General features: G+C 37.5%; 2 protein-coding genes across 5 annotated transcripts in view; both read left to right on the top strand.

Moving 5' to 3' along the window:
• mboat2b (membrane bound O-acyltransferase domain containing 2b) overlaps window positions 1–2,370 on the top strand; it is a 29,120-nt gene extending 26,750 nt beyond the window's left edge. Inside the window, exons 11-13 of the mRNA XM_052586164.1 lie at window positions 531–663; window positions 846–997; window positions 1,094–2,370. Coding sequence (XP_052442124.1) covers window positions 531–663; window positions 846–997; window positions 1,094–1,250 — 442 coding nt within the window. The 3' untranslated portion in view covers window positions 1,251–2,370. The remainder of the gene's footprint in view (window positions 1–530; window positions 664–845; window positions 998–1,093) is intronic.
• Window positions 2,371–3,230: 860 nt separating this feature from the next.
• kidins220b (kinase D-interacting substrate 220b) lies at window positions 3,231–25,443 on the top strand. Of its 4 annotated transcripts, none has more exons than XM_052585950.1 (30): window positions 3,262–3,443; window positions 5,210–5,363; window positions 5,471–5,569; window positions 6,061–6,159; window positions 6,271–6,369; window positions 6,496–6,597; window positions 6,921–7,019; window positions 7,641–7,838; window positions 7,948–8,046; window positions 8,366–8,464; window positions 8,551–8,649; window positions 8,741–8,918; window positions 9,447–9,611; window positions 9,810–9,989; window positions 10,160–10,325; window positions 11,333–11,484; window positions 11,587–11,876; window positions 11,951–12,091; window positions 13,696–13,933; window positions 14,704–14,795; window positions 15,129–15,273; window positions 16,161–16,323; window positions 17,419–17,597; window positions 19,035–19,255; window positions 20,130–20,252; window positions 21,413–21,442; window positions 22,449–22,586; window positions 22,699–22,797; window positions 23,383–23,613; window positions 23,701–25,443. In XM_052585950.1, the coding sequence occupies exons 2-30, from the start codon at window positions 5,232–5,234 to the stop codon at window positions 24,829–24,831; spliced, it is 5,187 nt and encodes a 1,728-aa protein (XP_052441910.1). In that variant the 5' UTR covers window positions 3,262–3,443; window positions 5,210–5,231; the 3' UTR covers window positions 24,832–25,443. The 4 variants fall into 4 exon arrangements, with proteins under 4 accessions (XP_052441911.1, XP_052441910.1, XP_052441909.1 ...); XM_052585949.1 differs by having other exon boundaries at window positions 21,410–21,442; XM_052585951.1 differs by lacking the exon at window positions 21,413–21,442 and having other exon boundaries at window positions 3,231–3,443.
• Window positions 25,444–25,688: the final 245 nt, after the last annotated feature.

Below are 25,688 nucleotides of genomic sequence, written 5' to 3'. Positions count from 1 at the left end.
TTATTATAGTCATGTTGAAATCATTTGTGCTGCTTAATTTTTTTTTTTCAGGATTCTTTGATGAATAGAAAACAACAATTATTTGCTATAGAAATCTTTTTGGTAACATTATAAAGTTTGATCAACTTAATGCTTCCTTGCTGAATAAAATACTAATTGCTTTAAAACTATATTTTTGAATGGTAGTGTAATTACAGTACCTGTCACTGCTTTACCTACTTGAAAAAGGAGTAGCACAGGTCTCAGTATTCTCTGTGTGAGGTGGCTCCATCTACTGGTGATTTTTCACAATTATCCAGTTTAGCTGTAATTAAAGGGATAGTTCACCCAGAAATTACAATTCTGTCATTAATTACGCACCCTTTGGAACAACACGAGGGTGACTATTGACAGAATTGTTATTTTTGGGTGATCTATCCTTTATTCTGAGTGTAAGCATTAGATGAAAAGATGAAGAATAATTTCTTTTCTCATTTAGTTTTTATACTAGCATGATTGTTGTATATTGTTTATCGTGTGTTGTCTTGTAGGGTGTGTTATGAACGTTGTCCTTACAACCCCACTGCTGCAACTTTCCTGCTGTCAGCCATGTGGCACGGGGCTTACCCAGGCTATTACCTCACCTTCCTCACTGGCATCGTCATCACTCTTGCAGCCAGAGCTGTGAGTGACAGCACATTCTACCAAACATAAAGTGCACTGCATATAGGGAATATTCCTGCCCCTTTCATGCGATCTTGCCATTTGCTTGGCCATAAAAAGTATCACATCATGAATATCAATTCTGAGGGTTGTTAGTTGTTATTCATCCCATTTTTAATGTCATGTCTCCTATTCTCCTTCAGGTGAGACACAATGTAAGGCCGTACTTCTTGGGGTCTCCAGCTCTCAAGTTTGTGTATGATGTCATCACATGGGCAGCTACACAGATTGCCATTTGTTATACAGTGGTTCCCTTCGTTCTGCTTTCTGTGGGTCCCTCGCTCAAGTTCTACAGGTGGCTTGGACAAACAAAAATAAATACTAAACATGCATAACTTGTTTTTTTCCTTCATTCGTGAATTGTCATTCTACTGTCTCCATCGCTCTGTAGGTCATGGTACTTCTGCATCCACATAGGCTGTATACTGCTGGCCATCGCGTTGCCTGTGAAACCACGTCACCTGCGGCTGAAAGAGCAACAGCCTGCTGTACAGCCAAGTCTTGAGAGCACAGACAGCAACAGCAACCAGAAACAAAAAGCCACATGAGTCCTGACACACCTTACCAATCTTCTGTACACACACAGACTGGGCAAATGTACCTATTCTCCAGCCACACATGAAGAGAGTCAGATAAACTAAAGCTCACCAATAAACCAACCAACCAGCCTCTGGCTGGACTGATAGAGTAAGTCATCCCTTGGCTCAGGATAGTGGTACTGGGATTGGACAGTGATTTGAGATGATGGAATCAAATCTGACTGGTATAAGAGGAGTTATATTGCCAAGAAAACACTGTTGTATAGAATTATGTGACCATGCCTTTGTAATTCAAATTGTCACAGCAAGTATTAGTGTCCTAATCTGGTGGTCTGGCATTGGGCTTGTAAATATGATTTTCTTGCAAGGGACAAGGCCAATACCACTTGCAGAAAGCTGGCAATATTAGATTTGAAAGCAAAGATTTTTAATGTGTTAGGGGTAAAAATAAATATTCCTAAACTAAAATCTAATAAAGTAGTAATTGTAAATTCTGAAGTAATAAAATGAAAAAAAATAATGAAGTTATTAGAAAAAAGGAAAGAAGATCAAAGGTTGATGTCCAAAAAAATTAAGACAAGTTGTTTTTTAAGTCACCACGACTGAATTAAGATTTAATTCCATGGCTTCGCCATTAAAAACTGGGCTCTTGGCCCTTTGTCATGTTATGTTTGTTATGGTCCGTTGTAGCGTCTCGTCCATGTAGTCTTCACATTAAATGCTGAAAGTTACACATAATACATTCCAATCTAAAGACCAGATATTCTTTTCTCATAAACAAAAGTGTTTGTTAGACTAATTCAATCTAAACGTGGAATTTTGGAAAGTATTGGAATGTAAGAGTAACATCCAGCAAAAAAAAAATGGATAGTACTGTTAACTGGCTGACCTTTGTGAGTCAGGCTGGTGGTGATTCTGTATGCACAGTAATGCACATTTTGTATGGCCTCAGAAAGTTTCAAGGTTTGGCCTGCTTAGGGTTGGAAATGAAGCTGATGTTTGTGTTAAAGATTTACAAAATTGTAGAGGGTGTCCACTGGACTGGTTTAAAACATTACGTTCTCTGTGTGGGTCTGGAACATTTGTTTTTTTGGAAATTATGTGATTAAAAAAGGTCTTTTTATTACTCCATTGTGGTCCGTTTGCGTTCTGATAAACCATTTTGTAAAGGTAATGTGCGTGGTACAGTTGCACATTCAGTAGTGAAATGTTTGAAACACATTGGTAATTTAGCCTTCCGTTTTCTCAAATGCCTCATCCTGGATGAACATCTGCTCTTTGCTCTACAGACATAAACTGTGCACTTTGTGCTACTACACATAACAAAAAGTTACTTGATCGTGCTAACATATTATAGGCATTTTACTTCCACTACAGGCACATATATGTCCAAACAGCCTTCCTTCCTTTCTTTCTTTCTTTCTTTCCTAAATGTAATTAAACATTACAGAACCAGAATTGCATTTAGATAGTTATTTTTTAGATTCTATTATAATATAATGTTTTTACTTTGGAGAGATGAGGGAAGCGCTTGATATGTAACGAGATGTTAAATATCGCACTCCAACCTTTAATTTTGTCATAATGTGAAACAAAATGATCTATTTTATTATTTTTGGTCAAATTATTACAAAACAAGCTAATTTATTTATGGTACATAGCGATACATCCATTGAAGAATGATTTCAGACACTACACATAATTTAAGATCTTGTTGAAGTAACATGCGATTGGATCAAGTGTGTAACAAGTGAAAGTGTGACAAGTAACCTGTTTATTTTATTTTATTTTCAAAAAGGCCACAGGGCGAAGTTTCCATACAAGACATGCTTGAAGAAACATCCGAAGACTGTTTTGTTACCCTAGGAAAGGTAACTACAGGAGGAAATATACAAGATGAAATATCTAAAATAAAAATGACTACAATTGCTGTGTAATATAGTATCACTTTCCATATATACTGAGTGTCAGCTATCACGTATTCACGTGCTGAGCTGAGTGAGGCGTGACGTCACGCCGTGTGTTGTCAGGGACTCGCCAGGAAGAAGCTTACAGAAGCACTGCGCCAAGCTTCGTCAAAATGGCTGAAGAAGATGGTGAATAGGAAGAAAGAAGCGCCGTAGACCGACGAACTAGAGAGAAATTCGCCTCTCTAAACGGACCTTCAGACATCAGAGCATTACAACGTTTCTTTTCTGTGAGGTACGTCTCGAAACAGAAGGCAGATGTAGGGTTTAAATCGCGTTTGTCGGTTGATGCCGCGTTTGATTGACAGCTCATAGCCCCCTAAAGGACAGTAACGAGCATCAAGCTGTAAAATTCAACAGAATCGAGTATTCACAGCGAATAAGATGTAGTTTGTTATGTAAATGTACTAAGATACGGTTAATCTGTTCAGTGTTGTTTTGATGGCGATTAATTGGCTGGTCTCTCATAGTGAGACATGTTGACGCCCTGTTTATTTCCAGAAATACATTCTTGAATATCAAATTACAATAATGTTTAGACAGTGAAATATATCAGGATTAACAAGCACTTTTTTACCGGGAAGATAATGTGCTGTGGTCACGCATGTTCAATTTATTTGACATTATAGTTATTTCTATCTATCTATCTATCTATCTATCTATCTATCTATCTATCTATCTATCTATCTATCTATCTACGTTATCTATCTGTCTATCAAACACAACAACAATTAACATTACTATATTTATTGTTTTGTTACATTGTCTTATTTTTAATGGAAAAATATAGCAAAACATAATATATAATGCTTAGTTATTTTTTATTGTTTTATTTAATAAAGAGTGGTGCTTCTCACCAGCCTTTAGAAATTATATCCACATAATATAGAGCACTTCTCAGTATTATAATGGTAGGGCTGTCAGTCATCTCAGCATCTTGCTGTAGACTCTAGGCGTGAACCGCTCTTGGTCGCCATAAATAATCCATGATGCCATTCCAGAGCAGACAGACATCAGTCACAGCCAGCAATCTAAAGGCATTCACACAAAAGCAGAGGACAGTGTGACACGGAGTGTGCTGGATATATGGTGTCACATAGTGGTTTATAAGAATAACTTCAGTGTCATGTTTCACAGATAGAGCATAAAGAGCTGCTTGGATTCCTGAGTGAGCTGCCATATTCTCTTTGTTGTTGTCCAGTTGTATGTTGAGTGCCTGTCTGTTTTTTTCCATTCTGTCTGAATGTATTGTCTGTATTGGACATTATCTACAGACATTATTTTAGTCTGTGGTAAAGGTTAAATGATTAAATAAGCAAAAAATGCTGTAAAATATAAAAAAGAAACATTCATCATCCTATCTATCGAGCATTCTATTGTTCATCCTGTCTAAATATATCTATTGTTCTATTTACAAATTTTTTTTTATGAAGTGTTAAATGATAAATGACAAATATTCAAATGAAAAATATTTTATATTGATTGTTGTTTTTTTATTACTATTGTATGTTGTAGCCTGTTTTTTTAATAAATAGATTTTCCTTGAAAATAGCTATAGATGCTGGTATGGCAATAGAAATTGATAAATAAAATGTATTGATGGGGGAAAATCGAAATCATCTTTTTGATAGATATTTCAGCTGAATATTTGCTGTAACTAACTGTAGGGAAACCTGTTAGAGTGTGTCTGTGGAGGTGTTTGGAGAAAATGAACAGTTATCTCTGTGTTATGCTTATCTGTGCCAGCCTCCTTTCTCTTGACATTTAAAGTCCATTGCTATTCTTGTCCTGCACTGAAGCAAATATCACCTCTGATATCACCTGTCACTGCGTCAGGCTAACTCAGCAATTTAACATCTCTAATCTCAAAGAATTTCATTTCAGTAGCACATTTCACATTTTTATCCTCCTACAGCCTACTGCAGTATTGAGATTAGCTTGCTTAGACCATCTCTGTTCTTAATCTAGGTTTTTAAAATGACTACATATATCTCTCCTCAGGGTGTCCCAGTGAGAGGCAATCATGGACACCACAACCTCCATCAAGATGACCACCCTGGCCATCCAGAACCTCTTCAGCTATGTGGAAGAAGATAATCTGGCTGCTGTCAAATCCCACCTTGACAAGTTCAAAGAGGTGGATGGTCGAAGCGATGTAAGTTGCATGTAAAAAAAAAAAAAAAAAAGGCAAAAGCAATTTAAGATGATCAGATAAAATCTGGAAATATCAACCCTCTCTCCTTCTCGTTGTGTGTTTGGCAGAATGGACAGACTCCTCTGATGTTGGCCTCAGAGCAGGGCAGTCTTGAGATTGTTCAAGAGCTCATCAGAAGAGGAGCAGATGTCAACTTGGATGACGTGGTGAGAAAATACCTACTTCAGATTTACAAAAAGAGCTGGCAGGTAGCCGCTCTTGTTTCTGTTTAATCACTGCAGGTATTCACAAGACATTTACCATCCAAAAGTGGAGCAGACATTCTCAATGATGCTTGATATTTTTGGATGGCTATTATCAGCAGCTTATTACAATGTTGTTATAAGAAAATACAGACACACGTACATAGAGAATTTATTTCCTCCTCTAAAATTATTGTTATAAATTATTATTCAAAATTAAATTTTTTACTCATCAAAAATTTGAATCGCAGTAAAACCTCTTCTGTATTGCTGTGCAGTATTTTTGCATATTATATATTGAAAAGCTGGATAAGGTGTGTTGTCCATTATAATTGTGCTGTAGGGCTTTTCTTTCTAGTACTGCTCCTGCACGCTCCATCACTGTTCCCATGGTGACATTAGCCAGTGGTTCAGTGGTTTCCATAGCGACACGTCTTTGTGCTTTTCCCTGATAGGACTGCTGGTCCGCTCTGATCTCTGCAGCTAAGGAGGGGCACGTGGAGGTGGTGAAAGAGCTGCTGGAAAACAGTGCTTACATTGAGCACAGAGACATGGTAAGAAAATCGCAATATGTGTCCTTTACCTTGAACAATAATCACATTTGGAAAATAAACACATGCTTATGTAATTATCAAAACTTAGCGAGGTGGCTTTGTGTCATGCAGGGGGGTTGGACTGCCCTTACCTGGGCTTCATATAAAGGTAGAGTTGAGGTGGCCACGGTCCTGCTAGAGGCTGGGGCAAACCCAAACACCACTGGACAGGTAAAGCTTGCATATGGTATAAGCACATACAAATCATATGAAATCGATAATGAATCCAAATAAGGCCAGTTTAATAAATGCAATCAGTGACTAAAATTTGTTATGCATTTCACATGTCATGCACAGCAATACAGCGTCTACCCCATTATCTGGGCTGCCGGTAGAGGCCATGCAGAGATTGTCAAACTCTTGCTGGAGCATGGAGCTAAAGTCAACTGCTCTGATAAGGTGAGTTTAAAACAATCCCTCCTCATTGGGATTAAATAATTATGAATAATAAATTAATAATAATGTTCTTAAAGGGCCAATCATTTAATGAGCTATCGTTGCATTTCTATTGTGAGCGATTTATTTATTTATTTATTTTTTTGTTCTGTTTCTACAAAACAAAATCAGCATTATGTTGTCTGGTAATCAACAGCATGCCACAGTTGCTGTTGGTTGATCTTATTTTGTAATGAGAAAGAAATATTCCTTTCATGATTTTACTGTGAGATATATTAAAGGTAAAGACTTGTTGAACTTTAAACTGTGTCTTTTTATACTTGTAGTACGGCACCACCCCCCTGATCTGGGCTGCTAGAAAAGGTCACTACGACTGCGTGATGCACCTGTTGGAGAACGGAGCCGATGTTGACCAGGAGGGGGCGGTATGTGCTCATTATATAGCATAGTGGTTCTCAAGACCCCCAATTTCTTCAACAATTTCCCAGATGGTTATTTACTGGATAAGGATTTATCAGTATTTTTTACCCATGATTCCTTCACAATAAAGTATTATAGAGCTTGGCATAACTAGAAAAATATATATTATTTAAAAAAAAAATACTAATGGAGTTGTACCTAAGATTTGATTAATTCATGTGACTTTTACAGATCTAGCAGTCTCACTTTTGAAATTTTCCTCAAGACGTATTTCGGTACTCAAACACAAATTCCCATAATAGATTCAAGTATAATTTACATATTAGCTGAAAAAGGTGTACGCTGAAACTTATTTTACCTACCATTTTTTTGTTCATTATAATTCTAATAAGCTTTATGTGTACATTTACATTTAGTCATTTAGCAGATGCTTTTATCCAAAGTAAGACATACTTTTTGATTTTTAGTTGTTTTAACATTGATTTTAAATAGTTTTAAGTCATCTTGTTGTCCCTTTGAATGTTGGTCCCTCCTAGTGGGCCATGTTTGAGAACCACTGATTTAGAAGCATTAGATATGAATCCTGAGGGCCTGTCGGTCTTATTTCATTCATCTCAACCACTCAGAATTCCATGACAGCATTGATCGTGGCAGTGAAGGGGGGATATACAGAGGTGGTTAAAGAGCTTCTGAAGAGGAACCCAAATGTAAACATGACCGATAAGGACGGAAACACAGCTCTGATGATCGCAGCTAAAGAGGGCTACACTGAGATTGTGCAGGACCTGCTTGATGCCGGAACATATGTCAACATCCCTGACAGGGTGGGTTGAACCTCGCAACAATCCTGTAAACAAACAGAAATCATAAAACTGAAACACTGAATAAAAATGACCGGTGATATTATGTATTTATTGTGTTTTTAACCTGTAGAGTGGAGACACTGTGCTGATTGGGGCTGTGAGAGGTGGGCATGTTGAGATTGTGAGGGCGCTACTGCATAAGTATGCAGACATCGACATTAGAGGCCAGGTAACATGCCTGTTATATCAGATATGTGAAGATACTTTAAAATAAGGTTTCTTAATAATGGTTAAACTGATAATCACGTTATTATTTATAAAATATAGTAATTAATCAGTCTTGTTTTTACATTTCATCAGAAATATTGCACTTTCACATATAAGCACAAATCAAGAACGTCAACTCATACACTGGGTTTATTTTACCTACCTAACATTGATTTCAGTAGTTAAAAATTAAGTTCACGTTTGTTGTGTTTTAGGGTCAATACTGAGAGAAGCTTTAAAATGTAAGTGTATAAGAGTTATGGGAAATGTGTTTGTTGCAGGAAAGTAAGACTGCTCTCTACTGGGCTGTAGAGAAAGGCAATGCAACCATGGTTCGAGACATACTGCAGTGCAATCCTGACACCGAGACCACCACTAAGGTAAAGAACAGCAAGACTTGCGTCAAAGAGATTGTTTCACTGTTTTGAGCCTTGAGTCTTGAGTCTGTATTTTTCCGTATATGTAGGATTCTGAGACTCCACTAATCAAAGCCACCAAGATGAGGAACATAGAAATAGTGGAGCTGCTGCTGGACAAAGGAGCCAAAGTGTCTGCAGTCGACAAGGTAAAACTCCAGCCACAGTTTCATGCGCATTATTCACATTCACATGATGAGACTATACCGCACTTCAAAAATCTGCTCTCTTTGGCTACAGAGAGGGGACACTCCACTTCATATCGCCATTCGTGGACGGAGCCGCAGGCTGGCTGAGCTCCTTCTCCGTAACCCTAAAGATGGCCGCCTGCTGTACCGGCCCAACAAAGCTGGAGAAACCCCCTATAACATAGATTGCAGCCACCAGAAAAGCATTCTTACCCAGATTTTTGGAGCCCGTAAGTCTGAGACTAGATCTCCATCTTGAGTTTAACTATTGAGTAACACTCGGCATTAGGGCTGGATATTGATAAAGGTTTCCTGATTTAATTAGGTTCTGATTCACAAGCTCTTGATTCAGTTCTGATTTCGATTCTTACATCTGAAAATAGTTTTATCTCTGCAAATGCTGTAAATTATACAGGACAGTGTTTCAGATGGTTTCAAATCAGTAACTCATCTTTTGGGATTGTTTATTAAAAGAACCGACTCTTTTGAGTTGTTCATTTCAGGAATCAAATTGCACTGTTCACATTTTCTTTTTGTTTTTCTTCACTAAAAAAAACTTGCTCGTAAGAGTCATTTGTTCACAGATCAGATTAGATTGTTTCTTTAGGTTAGGATTAGGTTGTTTCTTCATTGTGAACTTTGTCGTGCTCTTAATAGTTTTATATTGTTGTAGTTGCATTTCTGCACTAAATTATATATTTTCTGTAGGTTATGAATGACCTGTGTATTTTTGCCCGTCTTTATGTTGTCCCCTTTAGGACATCTGTCCCCCACAGAGTCAGATGGGGACATGCTGGGCTATGACCTGTACAGCAGTGCTTTGGCAGACATCCTGAGTGAGCCCACCATGCAGCCGCCCATCTGTGTGGGTCTGTATGCCCAGTGGGGCAGCGGCAAGTCCTTCCTGCTCAAGAAACTAGAGGGTGAGCATTATCTGGAGTCGCTCTGCCTAAACTAGGAAAGTGACCTGAAAAGGATATTTTAAAGCACAGTTTACTCATGTACAGCACGTACCTACCTAGCTTTTTAGCTATTTCTGAGCTTGAAATGTTTAATCGAGCTCAATTCGCTGCATCTGGTGTATATTTATTGGTAGATGAATCTTCATATTTCTTTCTCAGATGAGATGAAGACATTTGCAGGTCAGCAGGTGGAGCCTTTGTTCCAGTTTTCCTGGCTGGTTGTGTTATTATCGCTCCTGCTGTGCGGCTCTGTCGCGCTAGTGCTCGGCTTCACCGTGGATCCCAAGCTGGCTATTGCCATCTCTCTCAGCATTCTGGCACTGCTTTATGTATTCTTTGGTAAGAAAAACAGACCAGTTATTTATTGTCCCAGACTAAGTACTGTATTCATGATAAAAATCCATAGTTTTTGGTCATAATTGAGTTAGGAGTGATCAAGCCAAACTCAATCTAAATCTCTTGAAAGTATAGTGAATGTATGTGAGCAACTCTCCATCTCTACACTACAGTGGTTGTGTACTTTGGGAGCAGGCGTGAGGGTGAGAGCTGGAACTGGGCGTGGGTCATTAGCACCCGTCTGGCTCGACACATCGGATACCTGGAGCTTCTGCTCAAACTCATGTTCGTCAACCCACCAGAGCTGCCTGAACAGACCACCCGTGCACTGCCTGTCAGGTAATTACCTATCCTCTACGTAAACCATTAAGCCAGTAAGATAAGGTCCTGTCCTCAATGAAAGATGTGGCCTTGTCATTTTCTCATTTGTCGTTTTGTTCTCAAAAGCACCAGGCCGTTGATGTGGTGTTGACTTAGTAGCCAATAGTCAAAGCAACATAAAGCCACTGAAGTGTGAAGGGCAGCATAGTGCAGTAGTATCAGCGCTGTCTGTAAGGTTTTTCCAGCTCTAATGTTAGACTTGAAACTCTATGATGTATAGTTCTACAGTTTAAATATTGGTGTTATTATTTGTTAATATAAAAATACAAATATATTAAAGCAACTATTACTGTTATTATTGTTATTACTTAATAAGTATATATTAGATATAGCAAGAAATAATTAAGTTCAAAGACATTCATAATGTTACAAAATATTTTAATTTCAAATAAATGCTGTCCTTTTGAACTTTTTGGCATCAAAGAATCCTGACAAAAGTGTATCACAATTTCCACAAAAAAATAAAGCAGCACAAAGATTTTCGTCATTGATATTGATAATAATGGAGAATATAGAGTAATAAAGAAATATTTCTTGAGCACCAAATCAGCATATTAGAATGATTTCTGAAGGATCAAGTGACATTGGCATCTTGAGTAATGGTGGCTGAAAATTCAGCTTTGCCATCACAGGAATAAAGAGCATTTTTTAAATCTATTGTAATAAAAAACAGTACTTCCAAACTGTAATAATATTTCATTGTTACCGTTTTTACTGTATTTCTGATCAAATAAATGCAGCCAAACAAAAACATTAAAAAAAAATCTACTTTTGAATGGTATTGTACTATTAATGTGTGTACGTTTACATACGTTTATGTTTTTGATGTATATTGATTTTCAGTTTGTTTTCATAGTGGCTAGTTTTTAATATTTTAGCAGAAGAGAGCAAAAAATTAATAATTTAGCCCTGGTTTGAATATCATTCTTTGCTAAGCAAAAACTGAGATAATTTTTTGTTCTCAGGTTTCTGTTCACAGACTATAACAGGCTATCCAGTGTGGGTGGGGAGACGTCCATGGCTGAAATGATCGCTACTCTCTCGGATGCTTGTGAAAGGGAGTTTGGCTTTTTGGCCACCAGACTTTTCAGAGTCTTCAAAACTGAGGACACTCAAGGTAAAGACCACTCAACCATTCTTGATTCTTCAGGGACTATGTCAGTAGACATAGCCTATATTTGCTCATTGCATTTATTGTTGTGACCGTGTCTATCCTCAGGTAAAAATAAGTGGAAGAAAACATGTTGCATCCCATCCTTTGTTATCTTCCTCTTCATCCTGGGCTGCCTGCTCATGGGAATGGCCCTGTTGGCGGTGTTCAAGGTGGATGGGCAAAACCAGACAGTGAACGCAGTGCTGGTTTCCATTGCGAGTGTTGTTGGTTTGGCGCTGTTACTTAACTGTCGCACCTGGTGGCAGGTGACAGACTCGGTGCTGAACTCCCAGAGGAAGAGGCTGCACAGTGCAGCCAACAAGATGCACAAGCTGAAGAGTGAGGGCTTTATGAAGGTTCGTTGAGTAAATTCTACAAATAGTCACACACAAGTCACAGAGAGTCACAGATGGTCAACTTTTTATCACAGGTCTTGAAGAATGAAGTGGAGCTTATGGCTAAGATGGCCAAATCTATAGATGGCTTCACCCAGAACCAGACGCGTCTAGCTGTCATCATTGATGGTCTGGACTCCTGTGAACAGGATAAAGTGCTACAGATGCTTGACACGGTGAGCACCAGCAGTTGTGAGCACACCAATGTTTTTAATGCTAACTAAAACAACTAAATATAATTGTAATTAATTTAAATAAAACTCCAATAAAATAAAATATCACTATTAGATAGAAAAAAAATTACTTAAAGAAAAAAAAACTGTTAGTTGACAACAACATTTCTGGGAAATTATCTTTTGAACTACTAAATTTATTAAGATGATAAATAAATTATTTAAATAAAAAACAAATGAAGGTTGAATAGAAATTATTAAAAATAAAAAAGGTACATTAAATTACTACAATTATAATATCAACTGAAAATATACAAACAAAATAGGTAATTCAAAACATTAGTAGCTTCTGTAATAGTAATAAATAATACTGAAATAACACTGGTGCACAGAAGCCTATGTCTAAAATATCATGCCTGAAAATATCATCCGCCTATTTCTGCACAAGTCTCCCTTTTGAATTTTCTTCAGCCATGAAATTTCTTAAAACCTTAAAGGGATAGTTCACCTTCAGTTGGTCCCCACTGGGGTGCTTTTGCACCTTGTAGTTGTAGGAACTTGCCAGCAGGGTAGTTCCTAGAGAACCAGTTTCTCCCTTGGGCCGTTTTCCTGGAGCATTCATACTGGCACCGACAGGGACATCTTTATTTGTGGCATTTGCAAACATGAACAACTGGTGAATGGAGGATGCTGAGATCAGAGCAGTTTTTGATGCGTGTCGTGTGTTTTTCGTGATAACGGAGATGGAATGTAAACGCACAATTTAAGCGATTAAAAGCACAAAATACTGGCTAATTCTCCTATGACAACTTGCAGTGTTATCATCAAGGCTGAAAAAAAAACACAAAGCTGCATATCACAAATAGCTAAATGCTATTATTGTCACTGTTTCCATGTTTGTGGAGTACATTTTTTTTAAACAGCTTTTTAAAAATGCTGGGTAACCGGTGTTCCATATGTGTCTGGCCAATCAGCGTACACGTATGTAGTTCCTATAGAACTATGTTAGACTCTACACTGAAGTAGGAGCTAATTTAGTTCCCCCAAATGGAGTTCCTATAACTAAATACGTTCCTAGTTCCTGCGGTGCGAACATGCCAAAAAGCGGCAACTTCCATCAATAGTTCTAGTAACTGTGTAAATCTTCCTCCTGAAAGTGCCTACTGATTGCATAGTGTTTTTTCTTTTTTTTTTTTCAGACCAGCCACTGTAGGTGAACTATCCCTTTAAATTTGCAATGTCATGTGCAGTGATGTCTTCAAGCTGATTAAATCATTTGAAAAGACTTGGCTTTTCAGCTAGTCTAAGAAAGACTGAACAGAACCGTTGTTTTAGTGATAACCAACAGCATCTCTAATCCATTTATTCAATTGTATCAAGATCCTGAAATAGTCATTTGTCCTATCCTAAATATAATAATTTTATCATACATTTAAAGAAATACTTGGATACTGACTTGTATTGTACTGACAGAGGATCTATTGAATTTGGAGTGAGTGTTGGCTTAATAAAATCCTTTAAATGTCACAATTTTTTATTTGTTGTTTAAATCACTGCTTTTGAGGCCTTTATCAATAATGTCCAAATTGTATTTCTTATTACATTAGGTGAGAGTGCTGTTTTCCAAGGGTCCTTTCATCTCAGTCTTCGCCAGTGATCCTCACATCATCATCAAAGCTATAAACCAGAATCTAAACAGCGTGCTGCGTGACTCCAACATCAATGGCCATGACTATATGCGCAACATCGTCCACCTTCCTGTCTTCCTCAACAGCCGTGGCCTCAGCTGTGCAAAGAAGATGTCTGCACCCGCTCCTGCTAACGGAGACACTGGGAACTCTGAGGGTTTGTATCAACGTGGGATGACAATGTCTTGCTTTTTAAAATGACTGTTGGGAAGTAGTTTTCCTTGTGTTCAGATATGTACCACCATTCAAATGCTTGGGATAAATAAGAATTTTTAATGTTTTTGAAAGAAGTCTCTTTTGCTTACCAAGACTGCATTTATTTGATCAAAAATATAGTAAACAGTAATACTGTTGAATATTATTACAACAGAAGAACTGTTTAATATTTTAAAATAACCGATTCCTGTGATGCCAAAGCTGAATTTTCAGTAGCCACTCCTAAAGTAAAAAAAAAAAAAAAAAAAAAACTTTCTTTAAAAATCATTCCAGTATACTGATTTGGTGCTCAATTTTTTATTATTATTATCCCAGTGGAACACAGTTGTACTGCTTATTATTTATGAAAACCATGATACAGGTTTTTTTTTTTTTCTTTATAATTCTTTGATTACTGTAAAGTTAAAAAGAACTGCATTTATTTAGTATGGAATTTTTTTTACATCATAAATGTCTTCACTTTCGCTTCTGATCCATTTAATGCATTTTTTCTAAATAATAATAAAAAATTACTGACTCCGAATATTAGTATGGTAGGTGACAAAACATATCTTGTGTTTTATGCCAACATAGTGTCCAAACCACATTGCTCTAACCCTACTCTGAACAACATTTCGTATTAGCTTTTGAATCTTTGTTGTAAATCAAATGCTGCATGACAAAAATGCTCGCAAAGCAAATTTCTTAAAATCTTTCTTTTTTTTAATGCAGTTGGTTGGCATGAGGAGTTGGACAGAAAGTTGTCCCAGAACAGCCTGGGTGACCAGACCAAGTTTGGCAGTAAGACGACTCTTAACCGCAGGGTAAGCTGATAAATATACTGCTTCATGTCAGAAGGATAATTAAATTTGAATGATTAGCGATTATGAAAAGGATTAATAGATATATGATGTTTGCAATAGCATCATGATTTGAACTCCAAAGATGAATGGAATTGTTTGTCCTGTCTGGCGAGTCCCATGGCTTGTGTTTGTGCAGTTTGTCTGACTAATCCAATGACAGTAATGTTTTACCACATGATATGCTCTTATCACAAAATGTTTCCAAATTTCTCCCTTGACATTTTCCTTCCCTGTATTCCTTAATGCTATTGATTTAGAATAATCATGTTTTCAATCTGGCTGATCTCTCCTCAGGATACTTATCGCCGTCGACAGATGCAGAGGTCAGTCACGCGTCAGATGTCCTTTGACCTCACAAAACTGCTTGTTACTGAGGACTGGTTCAGTGACATCAGCCCTCAGACTATGAGGAGACTGCTGAACATTGTATCAGTCACAGGTCAGCATTCGATCTTTAAGATCCACATGTTCCTTAAATGATTTATCAGTGGATGTTTTTTCAAAGAAAACAAACCTCTGTGTTATCTTTAATCAAAATGCAGTGACTTGCTCTTACTCTAAAACAACTTTCCTTTTCCAGTGACATGACTTGAGCTATTATCTAATGTTTATTAATAGGCAAAGGGGTTTAGTCTAGGTAATAATAGCCACATTTTGTAATCAAAATGAAACATGATGTTTTCTTAATTGACCCAATTTTTGTACTCAGAAATATGTCACCTTATGAAAGTAAGACATGTTGCAAAAATCTGAATTATAGCAGTGTTTCAGTGATATAATATTGTATGAAAATACCGTACTATTTATTCAGCATGGGCATATTAAATCGATCAAATGGCAGTACAGACATTTACATTTTTTTTAAGTAGCCGCGAAACCTGCTTGCATTGCTAATACTCTATTCACACACAATACCATTGCTTTACTCACTGTTACTTGCTGTAAGATTGATAATAATAAAAAGAACTTTACCAGATTACCATATTAGTATGATTTTTGAAGGATCATGTGATGCTGAAGCCTGGAGTAATGGCTGCTGGAAATTCAGCTTTGCCATCACAGGAATAAATTATATTTTAAAACATAATCAGAAAGAACACAGGTTTTTTTTTTTTTTTTCTCCTTGTTTTTTTTTTCTGTGATTTTGATCAAATAAATGCAGCCTCAGTGAGACTTCTTAAAAAAAAAAAAAAAAAAAAAAATTTATTGATAACCCCAATTTTTTTTAGTAGTGTATGTAGTCACTATAATGCAATACGTACTTACAGAAATAAAATAATAAAGTCTGAACATTCAGTACTTATGAAATATGCTTCTCTTGTTAAGGCCGTTTGCTGAGGGCCAATCAGATAAGTTTTAACTGGGACCGGCTTGCATCTTGGATCAACTTGACTGAGCAGTGGCCATATCGCACATCCTGGCTCATACTGTACCTAGAAGAGACCGATGGCATCCCAGATCAGACAACTCTGAAAACCATCTATGAAAGGTGGGGGCTTTTAAAGAAACCACATGATGCTATTTATGTTTTATAATGTAATTATGATGTAATAATGTAGATCTCTAGAAAAATGCATTTGAACTAACACAATTCCTGATGTTTCAATTTCACCACATGCTTTATCACAGTAGTTTTGTAGCTTGTCAGATTGCCAGATACACACTGTTGTTTTAAACTTGAGATCAACAATTCAGATCATAGCTAATCTGTGTAAAATAGTTTTTTTTCTTAATCTTATGTAATGTATTTGTCATGTATGATTTCTTTTATTTATTTTTTTGCATGTAGTTTGTTAGTTAGCCCATTTAGGGTCCTAGAGAAAAATGTCTCCTTTGGGAAGCTTCCTGGAAACGAATAATGGGAGGCCAGAAAATGTCAGATGAAGCCAAAGAAAGCAGGTCCAGATCATTAGATAGGCTTCCCTACGGTGATTAGTCAGATGATGCTATTCATGTAAGACTTGTGTCACTGCATAGATATGTCATCAGATATGAAATGATTATAGAATATACTGACTGCACTCATGTTGTGTATTTCTTTTCACATGTGACATACCATCACTGTAGTTTTCGGTGTACACAAGTATAAAGAGAGAAATGAATGCATTCGCTGCATGGGTGTATTCTGACATTTTGAGGAGTTTATAGAGCATTTCTGAAAACCCTTAGGTCTGTTTAAGTGGAAACATATGAAGTTTGTGATTTTATGAAGAGGTTTGGCGTCCAGAACATCAGTAATATTGCTGTATTGTGTTGATACTGGCTGTCTGCACACTCCTTCCTCTCTTAAAGCAGCCCGAGCCCCAGAAACACAAAATGAAATGAAGATTTTGTGCTGCTAATGCTGAGTTATATCAGCATCATTTTCATTTTCAGTAAAGCCATCATGACTTTGTTTTATCTGGCAAGGCTCGATGTAATTTATGCCAGGGTATGTTAAAACCAGTCATTCTCACAAGACCTGCATTGTTTTAGTAGAAACGTGATGGACGCTCCACACATGCAAAAGTAACTTTTACAAACCTTCAAATATTAGGATTGTCTCATGTTTCTCAACTTGTATCTTTCATGTACTGCCTGACAGGATCTCCAAGAACATTCCCACCACTAAAGATGTGGAGCCTTTGCTGGAGATAGATGGTGATGTCCGTAGCTTTGAGGTTTTCCTTTCTTCCCGAGCTCCAGTGCTTGCGGTTCGAGACATCCGCACATTTCTCCCCTGCACTGTTAATTTAGATCCCAAACTCAGAGAGATTATTGCAGGTAAATGTCTCTTTTTTTAAAAAACAAATCACATTTAAACAAGGGCTGTCAGTTGATGAAAAATCGTATTCTAATTAATTAAATGATCTGTCGATTAATTAATCGAATTAATCGCAAATAGATACCCGCTAAAGATTATTTAAAGCTATTTGTGTTGAATGAAAAAGTCTCAAGTAGACATCGCAAATTGTATCTTTAGAAATAAATATTTTGTTTGTTTCAACAAAATTTATTACACATAAATATTTAGGCTACAACAGCTTAACATAAACTATGGAACATAAAAGAAGATCATTTGAGGAACATCTCCGTATTCAAAATATGTTCCACAAAATAGAAAAATGAGTAAATGACAACAGAATTTTAATTTTTTTGATTTGATTATTATTACTATTTATTTTTATAAAATTATACGCTAAAAACTAAATCTGCCAGCAGGTGGCGGTAAATGTCTTTATGAGTCATTCGTTGATTTAATTTGATTCGTTCAAACAGCTGATTCATTCAGGAATGAGGTACCGTATTTTTCGGACAATAAGTCGCACCTGAGTATAAGTCGCATCAGTCCAAAAATACGTCATGATGAGGAAAAAAACATATATAAGCCGCACTGGACTATAAGTCACATTTATTTAGAACCAAGAGAAAACATTACCGTCTACAGCCGCGAGAGGGCGCTCTATGCTGCTCAGTGTAGGCTGTAGGTTGTAGACGGTAATGTTTTATCTTGGTTCTAAATAAATATGACTTATAGTCCAGTGTGACTTATATATGTTTTTTCCTCATCATGACGTATTTTTGGACTGATTTCCGACTTATAGTCCGGAAAATACGGTAAATGGCTCTCTTTATGAGTGGGCCTTTGAATCATTGGCTCACACGGTTTGTTCAAAATCTGGATTCATTCAGAAGCTAAATCACAGCTTAGTTGCTCGGACTCTGAGAAGCTGTGGCTTTCTGCAAATTTGAGCAAAAACACATAATATTGTGTTTAAAATGTGACACAATATCAACGTCTTATTTACTGAACTGTTGTTATAAAATCACGTTTAAACTTATGATATTCGGGACGAACAGCACTCGTGTGATATTCCTCTTACTGCTCATGTGATATCGTATTATATAAATATGAGTCAACTTCTCTCTCAATATCTTGAATTTTAGGGCTTAACTGTATTTATGGAGTTTGTTTTATTTTATTTATTAATTTTGTAATAATCTTTGTATATATATATATATATATATATATATGTATGTATGTATGTATGTATGTATGTATGTATGTGTATATGTGTGTGTGTGTGTGTATGTATTCCAAATTTTGATAAAGTGAACTTATAGAATAGAAAACTAATAGAACCTATGCAATATTTCTATTTACTTAGTCATACCCTGTTGAAAAGCATGTTTTCCAAGTTTTAATCTCTATTTTCTCAGATGTGCGTGCTGCCCGGGAGCAAGTGAACATGGGTGGTGTCACCTATCCCGCGCTGCCTTTGCAGGAGGGCCGTCCAATATCAGTCTACAGCCAGCAGTCCTCGGCCTGCTCCCCTACTGCCTCATACAACGGCCCGTTTATCCCGCCGGGAGTGTCTCCTCAGCCCCACAGCGCCTATTTCAGTGGCATGGCCGGGCCACAACACCCGTTCTACAACAGGGTGAGTGTCACCGCACAGATCACGCACAAAAGATCACTTGAACTGCAACATTTTATAGATTAAACAATGAATCAGAAACTGTGTTCTTGTTGCAATCTATCATTAGATTATTTTCATGTCTCTTTGGGGGGCATTTGAGGGGGAAATGGATCCAGTTAAAACTGATAAATAGTATCAAGTGTAGATTGATAACTCCGCTGTGTTTTAGACTTAACTTTCCTCAGGGAGCTCTACCAGGCACATCGGCTCATTTAAAAGATGAGGGAAGTCCCTTGGACGAGCACACTCCTCTCAAAAGTATTCCAGCCTCAGTACTAAACATTTCCACATGCCCACCCAGATAATTTTGTTTTCATTTCCCTGTGCTCGTGTTTCAGTGTTTGTTTTTCTTCATTTAAGCGTCATTTAAATTTGCGTTTGTTTTCTTAAGTTCAGCCCCATAATGTTACAAAATGAGGTGTTTATGAGGCTACATGTTTGTGCATATTGTATCCCTCCTAATCATTTATTTTTTAAGCATTTGTGCATTGTTAGAGAGAGAATGTGTGAGTGTGTGTGAGAGAGACGGAGTGTTATTTCATTATTTCACATGTTTGGATTTAAAGGAATCTTTCAGGTTCAATACAGTTAAACTCTGTTGACGGTGTTTCTGGCGTAATGTTGAATACCAAACTTTTTAAAAATAAAATAAAATGTGGCCACAATAAGATTCTTAAAATGGAAGGGCAAGTCGTAAAAAATGAATGTAAATTTCTTATTTATTATTGATTTACCTTGTATTGAACTTGAACATTCCTGCATGTATTTATTTATGATTTTCTGTTATATTTTCATTCCCTACATTTTTTTTTCTCCTCCAACCTTGGTCTCCCAGCCTTATTTCCCCCAACATCTATACCAGCTGCCGCGGCAGTATGCTGGCAGCTTCTTCCCTGCTCATGTTCTTCCACGTCCATTCATTAAAACCAGCTATCCCAAGGACCATAGCAGTGGACTTGTAAGTACTAGTCATGAACAAAAGCTGTCAGACCTTGTGCTTATGGATAACAGCATAGCGCTAGTGTTAGACATTCTTGCTAGGGTTTCACTTGCTGACATACTTTTCTTCTACAGCTAATGTTTAATTTTTGCTCTGCAGGTGTTTCCTTTTAAAAACATGAATTTAAAGTTTCTTCTTCCCTCTTGTCTTATATGTCAGTATCATTTTATTTTTTGCTGTTTTCATGGTGTTGCTCCAGATATACTTTATGCTTTGGACTTTATATTTATGAGTGTTATTACTTATTCATTGTTTATGTTGTGAGAATTAGTATAATTGTTCAATTATTGTAAATTAGCATGAGAGGCTTGTTTCAGAAGGGCTAAATATTTGAATCTTCTTCAAATATCTGTATCCCCACTTTAAAATCCCCACTTTGGCCTGTTCCAAATCTTGACGGGCTCGACTGTGTCCAACAATAAAACATTGTTTTTAAAATAATTTTTAAAGGATTTTTAAATCAATTTTTGCACGTGTGTATATTGAGTTTTTTCTTTATTTTAAAAGAATTGCAAAAGTATTTTTAATTAAATGATATTATTTGCTAAAAATAATATTATTGTGCATAAATATTTTGTATACAACTGTTTTATTGATATCACACAAATTCATGCGTTAACTATGTCCAAAGAAATAGTTTTTTCCTTTAATTTGTGAGTTTTTCACTAATTACAAATCGATTTTTTGATCCCACTGCTAGATCCCAAAAATGACAGCTTTATTTAGGATTAATTTAGCTTTTTTTCTTTATCGTTCCATTTTGTAAATAGAACTTCTTTTTTTTTTTTTATAGATTTAAAAAAAAAAAAAAAAAATTCCATCTCTGTTTTGTACCCTATACCTAGTGTTTGACATTTGGTACATTTTAAGCTTCATTTGTGTGAGAATAGAAGCAAGATGCCAGTGTTCAAACAGGCACTGCACTAGTGACGTCAAGCACCAGCTGCCTTAATGTTCACCGGAGGCTTTCACAGTCCACCAGTTCCCACACGCTGTAGAGAAAGACTCATTTGCTTCCTGTTTAAACTCTCTCCATCTTTCTTTCATCAACATGAATGTAGTTCCCTCACAATTTCCACCTCCTTTGTCTCTCTCCTCTCCTCTCTCTCCTCAAGCAGGGTAAGGTACCGTCTTTCAAAAAGAAGCAGGTACTGAATCCTTCAAGACTCGGCTTAAGTTCTGCTGCTCTGCTGATGCTTTCCTTCCTCACATGCCTTCACAAACACACGCTAACACTCTCCAGAACTCCAAACACTCACACCCCCGGCATGCACTGTGGGACGAAAAAAATTTACTCCCGAGTGGGGAAGGAGGAATACAAGCTCTTAAATTGGTTTGGATGCCTAATATAAAGTTAAAATTGAAGATATTCCAGTTAACTGTACAAAAAAAAAAAGGGGTCACTGCATTAATACTCATACCCACATGATATGCTAAGATGGAGCATTGTTTACTTGGTCACATAAAACTTAAGTCCTTCTCCTTCCTCAGAATTCTCACTTTCCCCTGGATCTTTCAAGATTCTGTTCTTAAAAAAAAAAACCTTTCAGTTGTGATGATGCAGTTGTTTCAATGATGCCGATTTGCACAAAAGCCATTGAAATAATCAGCTTCTCACGCAGCGTGGCCTGGATGCTGAACTTTTAAAGGATTCTGTCAGAAAACTTTAAAAGTATAGAACCCAGGTGCCACTCTGACTTTCCCTTAACAGAGGTCTGTATTTATAGCTCATTTAGTGTAGGTCACAATTTTTGGTTTTGTTATAATTAGACGTAGCTATTTGAAAGCTACATAATACTTAATGTTAAGTGTGGTGGTAGATGTAACCCTTCAGCACTAACTGAGTACAACTATTTGTATACCTAACATTTTCTTCCCATCATATCCCTGTAGATTTGCACTAGCTTCTTTGAAATCCTGCTGACAGCAATATGTTCAAAATGCATTGCTTACTTTCCTCCCCAGTACCTCTTTTTGATCCCTCTCTTCCTTGAATTTTAATTCAAGACCTTTTGCATCCCCTTTGGACTGTTTTTTAAAAATCTGCATGGTCTATCTCTTGTAGTAGCAGTCTGAAGGCTTCAGAGATCTTTCATACACACTGTTCTGATGTAATTGAGTGGCACTAATGGTTCTGTGTGTTGTGTGTACCAGGGCTCTGCCTCTGTGGTCTCAGGCACTCCATCGATGCTGCTCAGCTCAATGAGCACAGATGTTGTCTGTGAGCGTGTCAAACTTATCGATGGCATCGACCAGAGCATGCTTTCTCAGTATACAGCCACCATTAAGAAGGTGTGTATTTATGAACCAAAAAATTGTACACCAAGAAGAAAATATCAAACTGTTTTGGACTACATTCTGATTTTGTGAATTATTATTATTTTTTTATATTTTTTTTTTTCAGGCTAACATAAATGGCCGGGTCCTGTCTCAATGTAACATTGATGAGCTGAAGAAAGAGATGAACATGAATTTTGGAGATTGGCAGCTTTTCAGGACAACAGTGAGTCGTTTTCTATCAGTAACATAACGAGTTGTCAGATTTCTATGACATGCCAGCATACAAAAATTATAAATTTAAAATGTCAAATTTTATGTATTGTATGAATACATATGTAATTTAAAATTTAATAATTATTAATTATATTTATTAAATTTAATGTGTAATATATTTGTTTAAATTGTTGTGTTTACAAACATTTAGTTTCTTTCAGCAAGTGTTTTATAAAAGAAATATATAAATAAACAATTCAATAATAGCTTGAAATAATAAAATTTCATAAACTCTTTTGCTAAAAAAAATAAAATAATGGCATGTCTGGCAGATTGTCATGTTTTTACACACTTGTTGCTACTTAGTCACATATTCTTGGAAAGAATATGTGTTAGCCAGTTTAATATGTTTAACTAACAGTATTCCTAACTAAATCATTGTAAAAAAGTTGTAAAGCATGTACATTATCAAGAAATGTAAGATTGGCCCAATAGTTTTCCAGGGATAGTCCAGTTAACTATACTAGTACAGTTAGTACAGAAAGTCTCTCACACTGGCCCTAAATACTGGTGTAATGAAGTCAGTGTTGTGCAGGTGATTGATCTCCGTCATGTGGAGACCCAGATCCTTCATGAGGAGGCTCCTAGCGAGCAGGGCAGCAGCATGGTTGGCCATGTGGAGTCTTGCAGGCACACTGGTGCACCCGTTCTCGGAGGAGTCGGTAACACGGACAGCTCACCAATGTACAACTTCAGCCTGAGCTTCGAGGAGCTCAGTAACGTGGGCTTGGATGAGCCTCCTAGGCACTCCAACCCTACGTGGATGGTAAGCATTTCTTCTGAGGTTCTTGAACCCTTTTTCCCAAGCCATTCCATAATAGACATTTATCTCAACATCTCTTGTCTTCTGTAGGCCACTACTCACCGTACACCAAGTATGTCCAGCCTCAACTCTCAAGAGTCCTCCAATGAAATTTGCAAGCTAACAGACAAGCAGCAGGCCGAATACCGCAACGCCTACCAGGAATACATCGCCTCCATGGCTCAGATTGAGGTAGGAATGGAAAAACCGGTCCCACCTTTTGTTGGCCAACTTATGCACTCCAGCTCTGAGGACAAGAAGAAGGATGGAGGTGACCAAGATGGGCGCAAATCCGTTTCAAAAAGAGGGAGCAGCAAGTCCGGGACCGATAATACCGACTACGCTTCGGCAGACACGCCCACTTTAGATCCCATAACAGAAGAGGATGAGAAGGTTGACCATGGGTCATCAAAGTCCCTTCTGGGACGCAAGACATCTGGAGAGAAGGGGAGTCTCTTCCAGGGTGCTGATCTGAAGCTGAAGCCTGGAGGCGGTTTACGCTACCAGAAACTGACTAGTGATGATGAAGAGTCTGAAGAGTCAGACAATGCCCCTCTGCTCAAGGATGGAAAGAAACCCGAACCTAAAGCCTCAGATGCTGGAGATCGATCTTTGGGAAAAGGTAAGGATTACCTTTCAGATAAGAAGGATTCTTCTGACTCGGGTGTTCGCTCCAATGAAAGCTCTCCAAACCATTCCTTGCAAGATGAAGAGGCCGACCTGTCGCAGTCTGAGAGGGCTAACCTGATTGAGCTGGATGAGGAGAACTCTGCTCGAAAGCGAGGGCTGCCGAATAGTCTGAGTGGCCTCCAAGACCCAGCTATCGTCCGCATGTCCATCTGCTCCGAAGACCAGTGCAGTCTTCTGGCCAGCAGCCCCGAAGAGAGCTGGCCTTCCTCCAAGAGCTACAACCTCAACCGTACACCCAGCAACACCACCCTCAATAACAACACAAACGCCCAACAAGGAAACAACATTCGCCAACCCACAGATAGCTCCAACTCCACCACCACTGGAAGTGACGTCATCATGACTCCTGGTTCCAGCACCACCAACACCCAAAATGAGAACGTCCGTGTGGTGCATCTGAAGAGGGGGCTTAATCCTGGAGATCCTCCTGAGATCCTCAAAGTGTCCTCTGACACCGTCACCTTCGGTGAAGAGCGTGAAAGTATCCTGTAGGCGACGTAGATGGATCTAGAGCAGTCGTAGCTAATTATTGTTTTGTGGTGATGCATGCCTAAATACACGTAACAGTGATTGTGACATTTCTAAATGTTAAGTGTAGTTTAATGTTGTGGGCTTCATTCACTTCCGTCTATCTACTCCTCATCCACCATTTTATATTTACATATATGTGGTGTTTCCATACAGTATTAGTAGTTTAATTACATATTAATATCACCAGATGTATGGCTATAAAGCATTTTGGAATCACAGCTGTAGAAGGACATTCAGTAGTGTCTCCCAAAAGAAAATATTGTAGTTTCTTGTCATGGTAAAGCATTTAACACTTGTGTAAACCCCTTAAAAGGTATGAATATGAACATTCAGTCTGGCTTTGTGTTGTATTGCTTTGTCCTGCATGCTCTCTTTGTGCTATAGTTACAGTAGTATATAAGCAGTGACAAGCATGTGTCAGACTGCAGTCCTAAATTAGCCAGTAGAAACTGCATGCCCTGTGATGCTAGTATTTAGCAGTTAACAGTACTATTGGCAGCTGTCCTGAAAAGTAAAACGTGTTTGGTAATGCTCGTCTTCAACGTGGAATTAAATAAACCTGCACTGACAGTATCCATATTTTCTTGAGTCTTTGTTTGAGGAAGAAAATTTACTGAAAAAACACTTGATGTTCTCTACACACTCGTGCAGAAATGTGTTCCCACGAAACAATTTGGTAAGAGCAAACCTTGAGCAAACTTATTTTTGTACGGTGAATTACAGATGGGTGGCACCAGTAGTTCATGCATTACAATTATATCCCACACTTACGAGTGGGCATTCAGTGTGTGAATTACTTAAAAGTCCCCATGAAATCA

Source organism: Carassius gibelio, chromosome B20, assembly GCF_023724105.1.
Source record: "Carassius gibelio isolate Cgi1373 ecotype wild population from Czech Republic chromosome B20, carGib1.2-hapl.c, whole genome shotgun sequence".
NCBI lineage: Eukaryota > Metazoa > Chordata > Actinopteri > Cypriniformes > Cyprinidae > Carassius > Carassius gibelio.
Note: the sequence above shows the minus strand (reverse complement) of the source record. Positions and strands in the feature narration are given on the sequence as shown.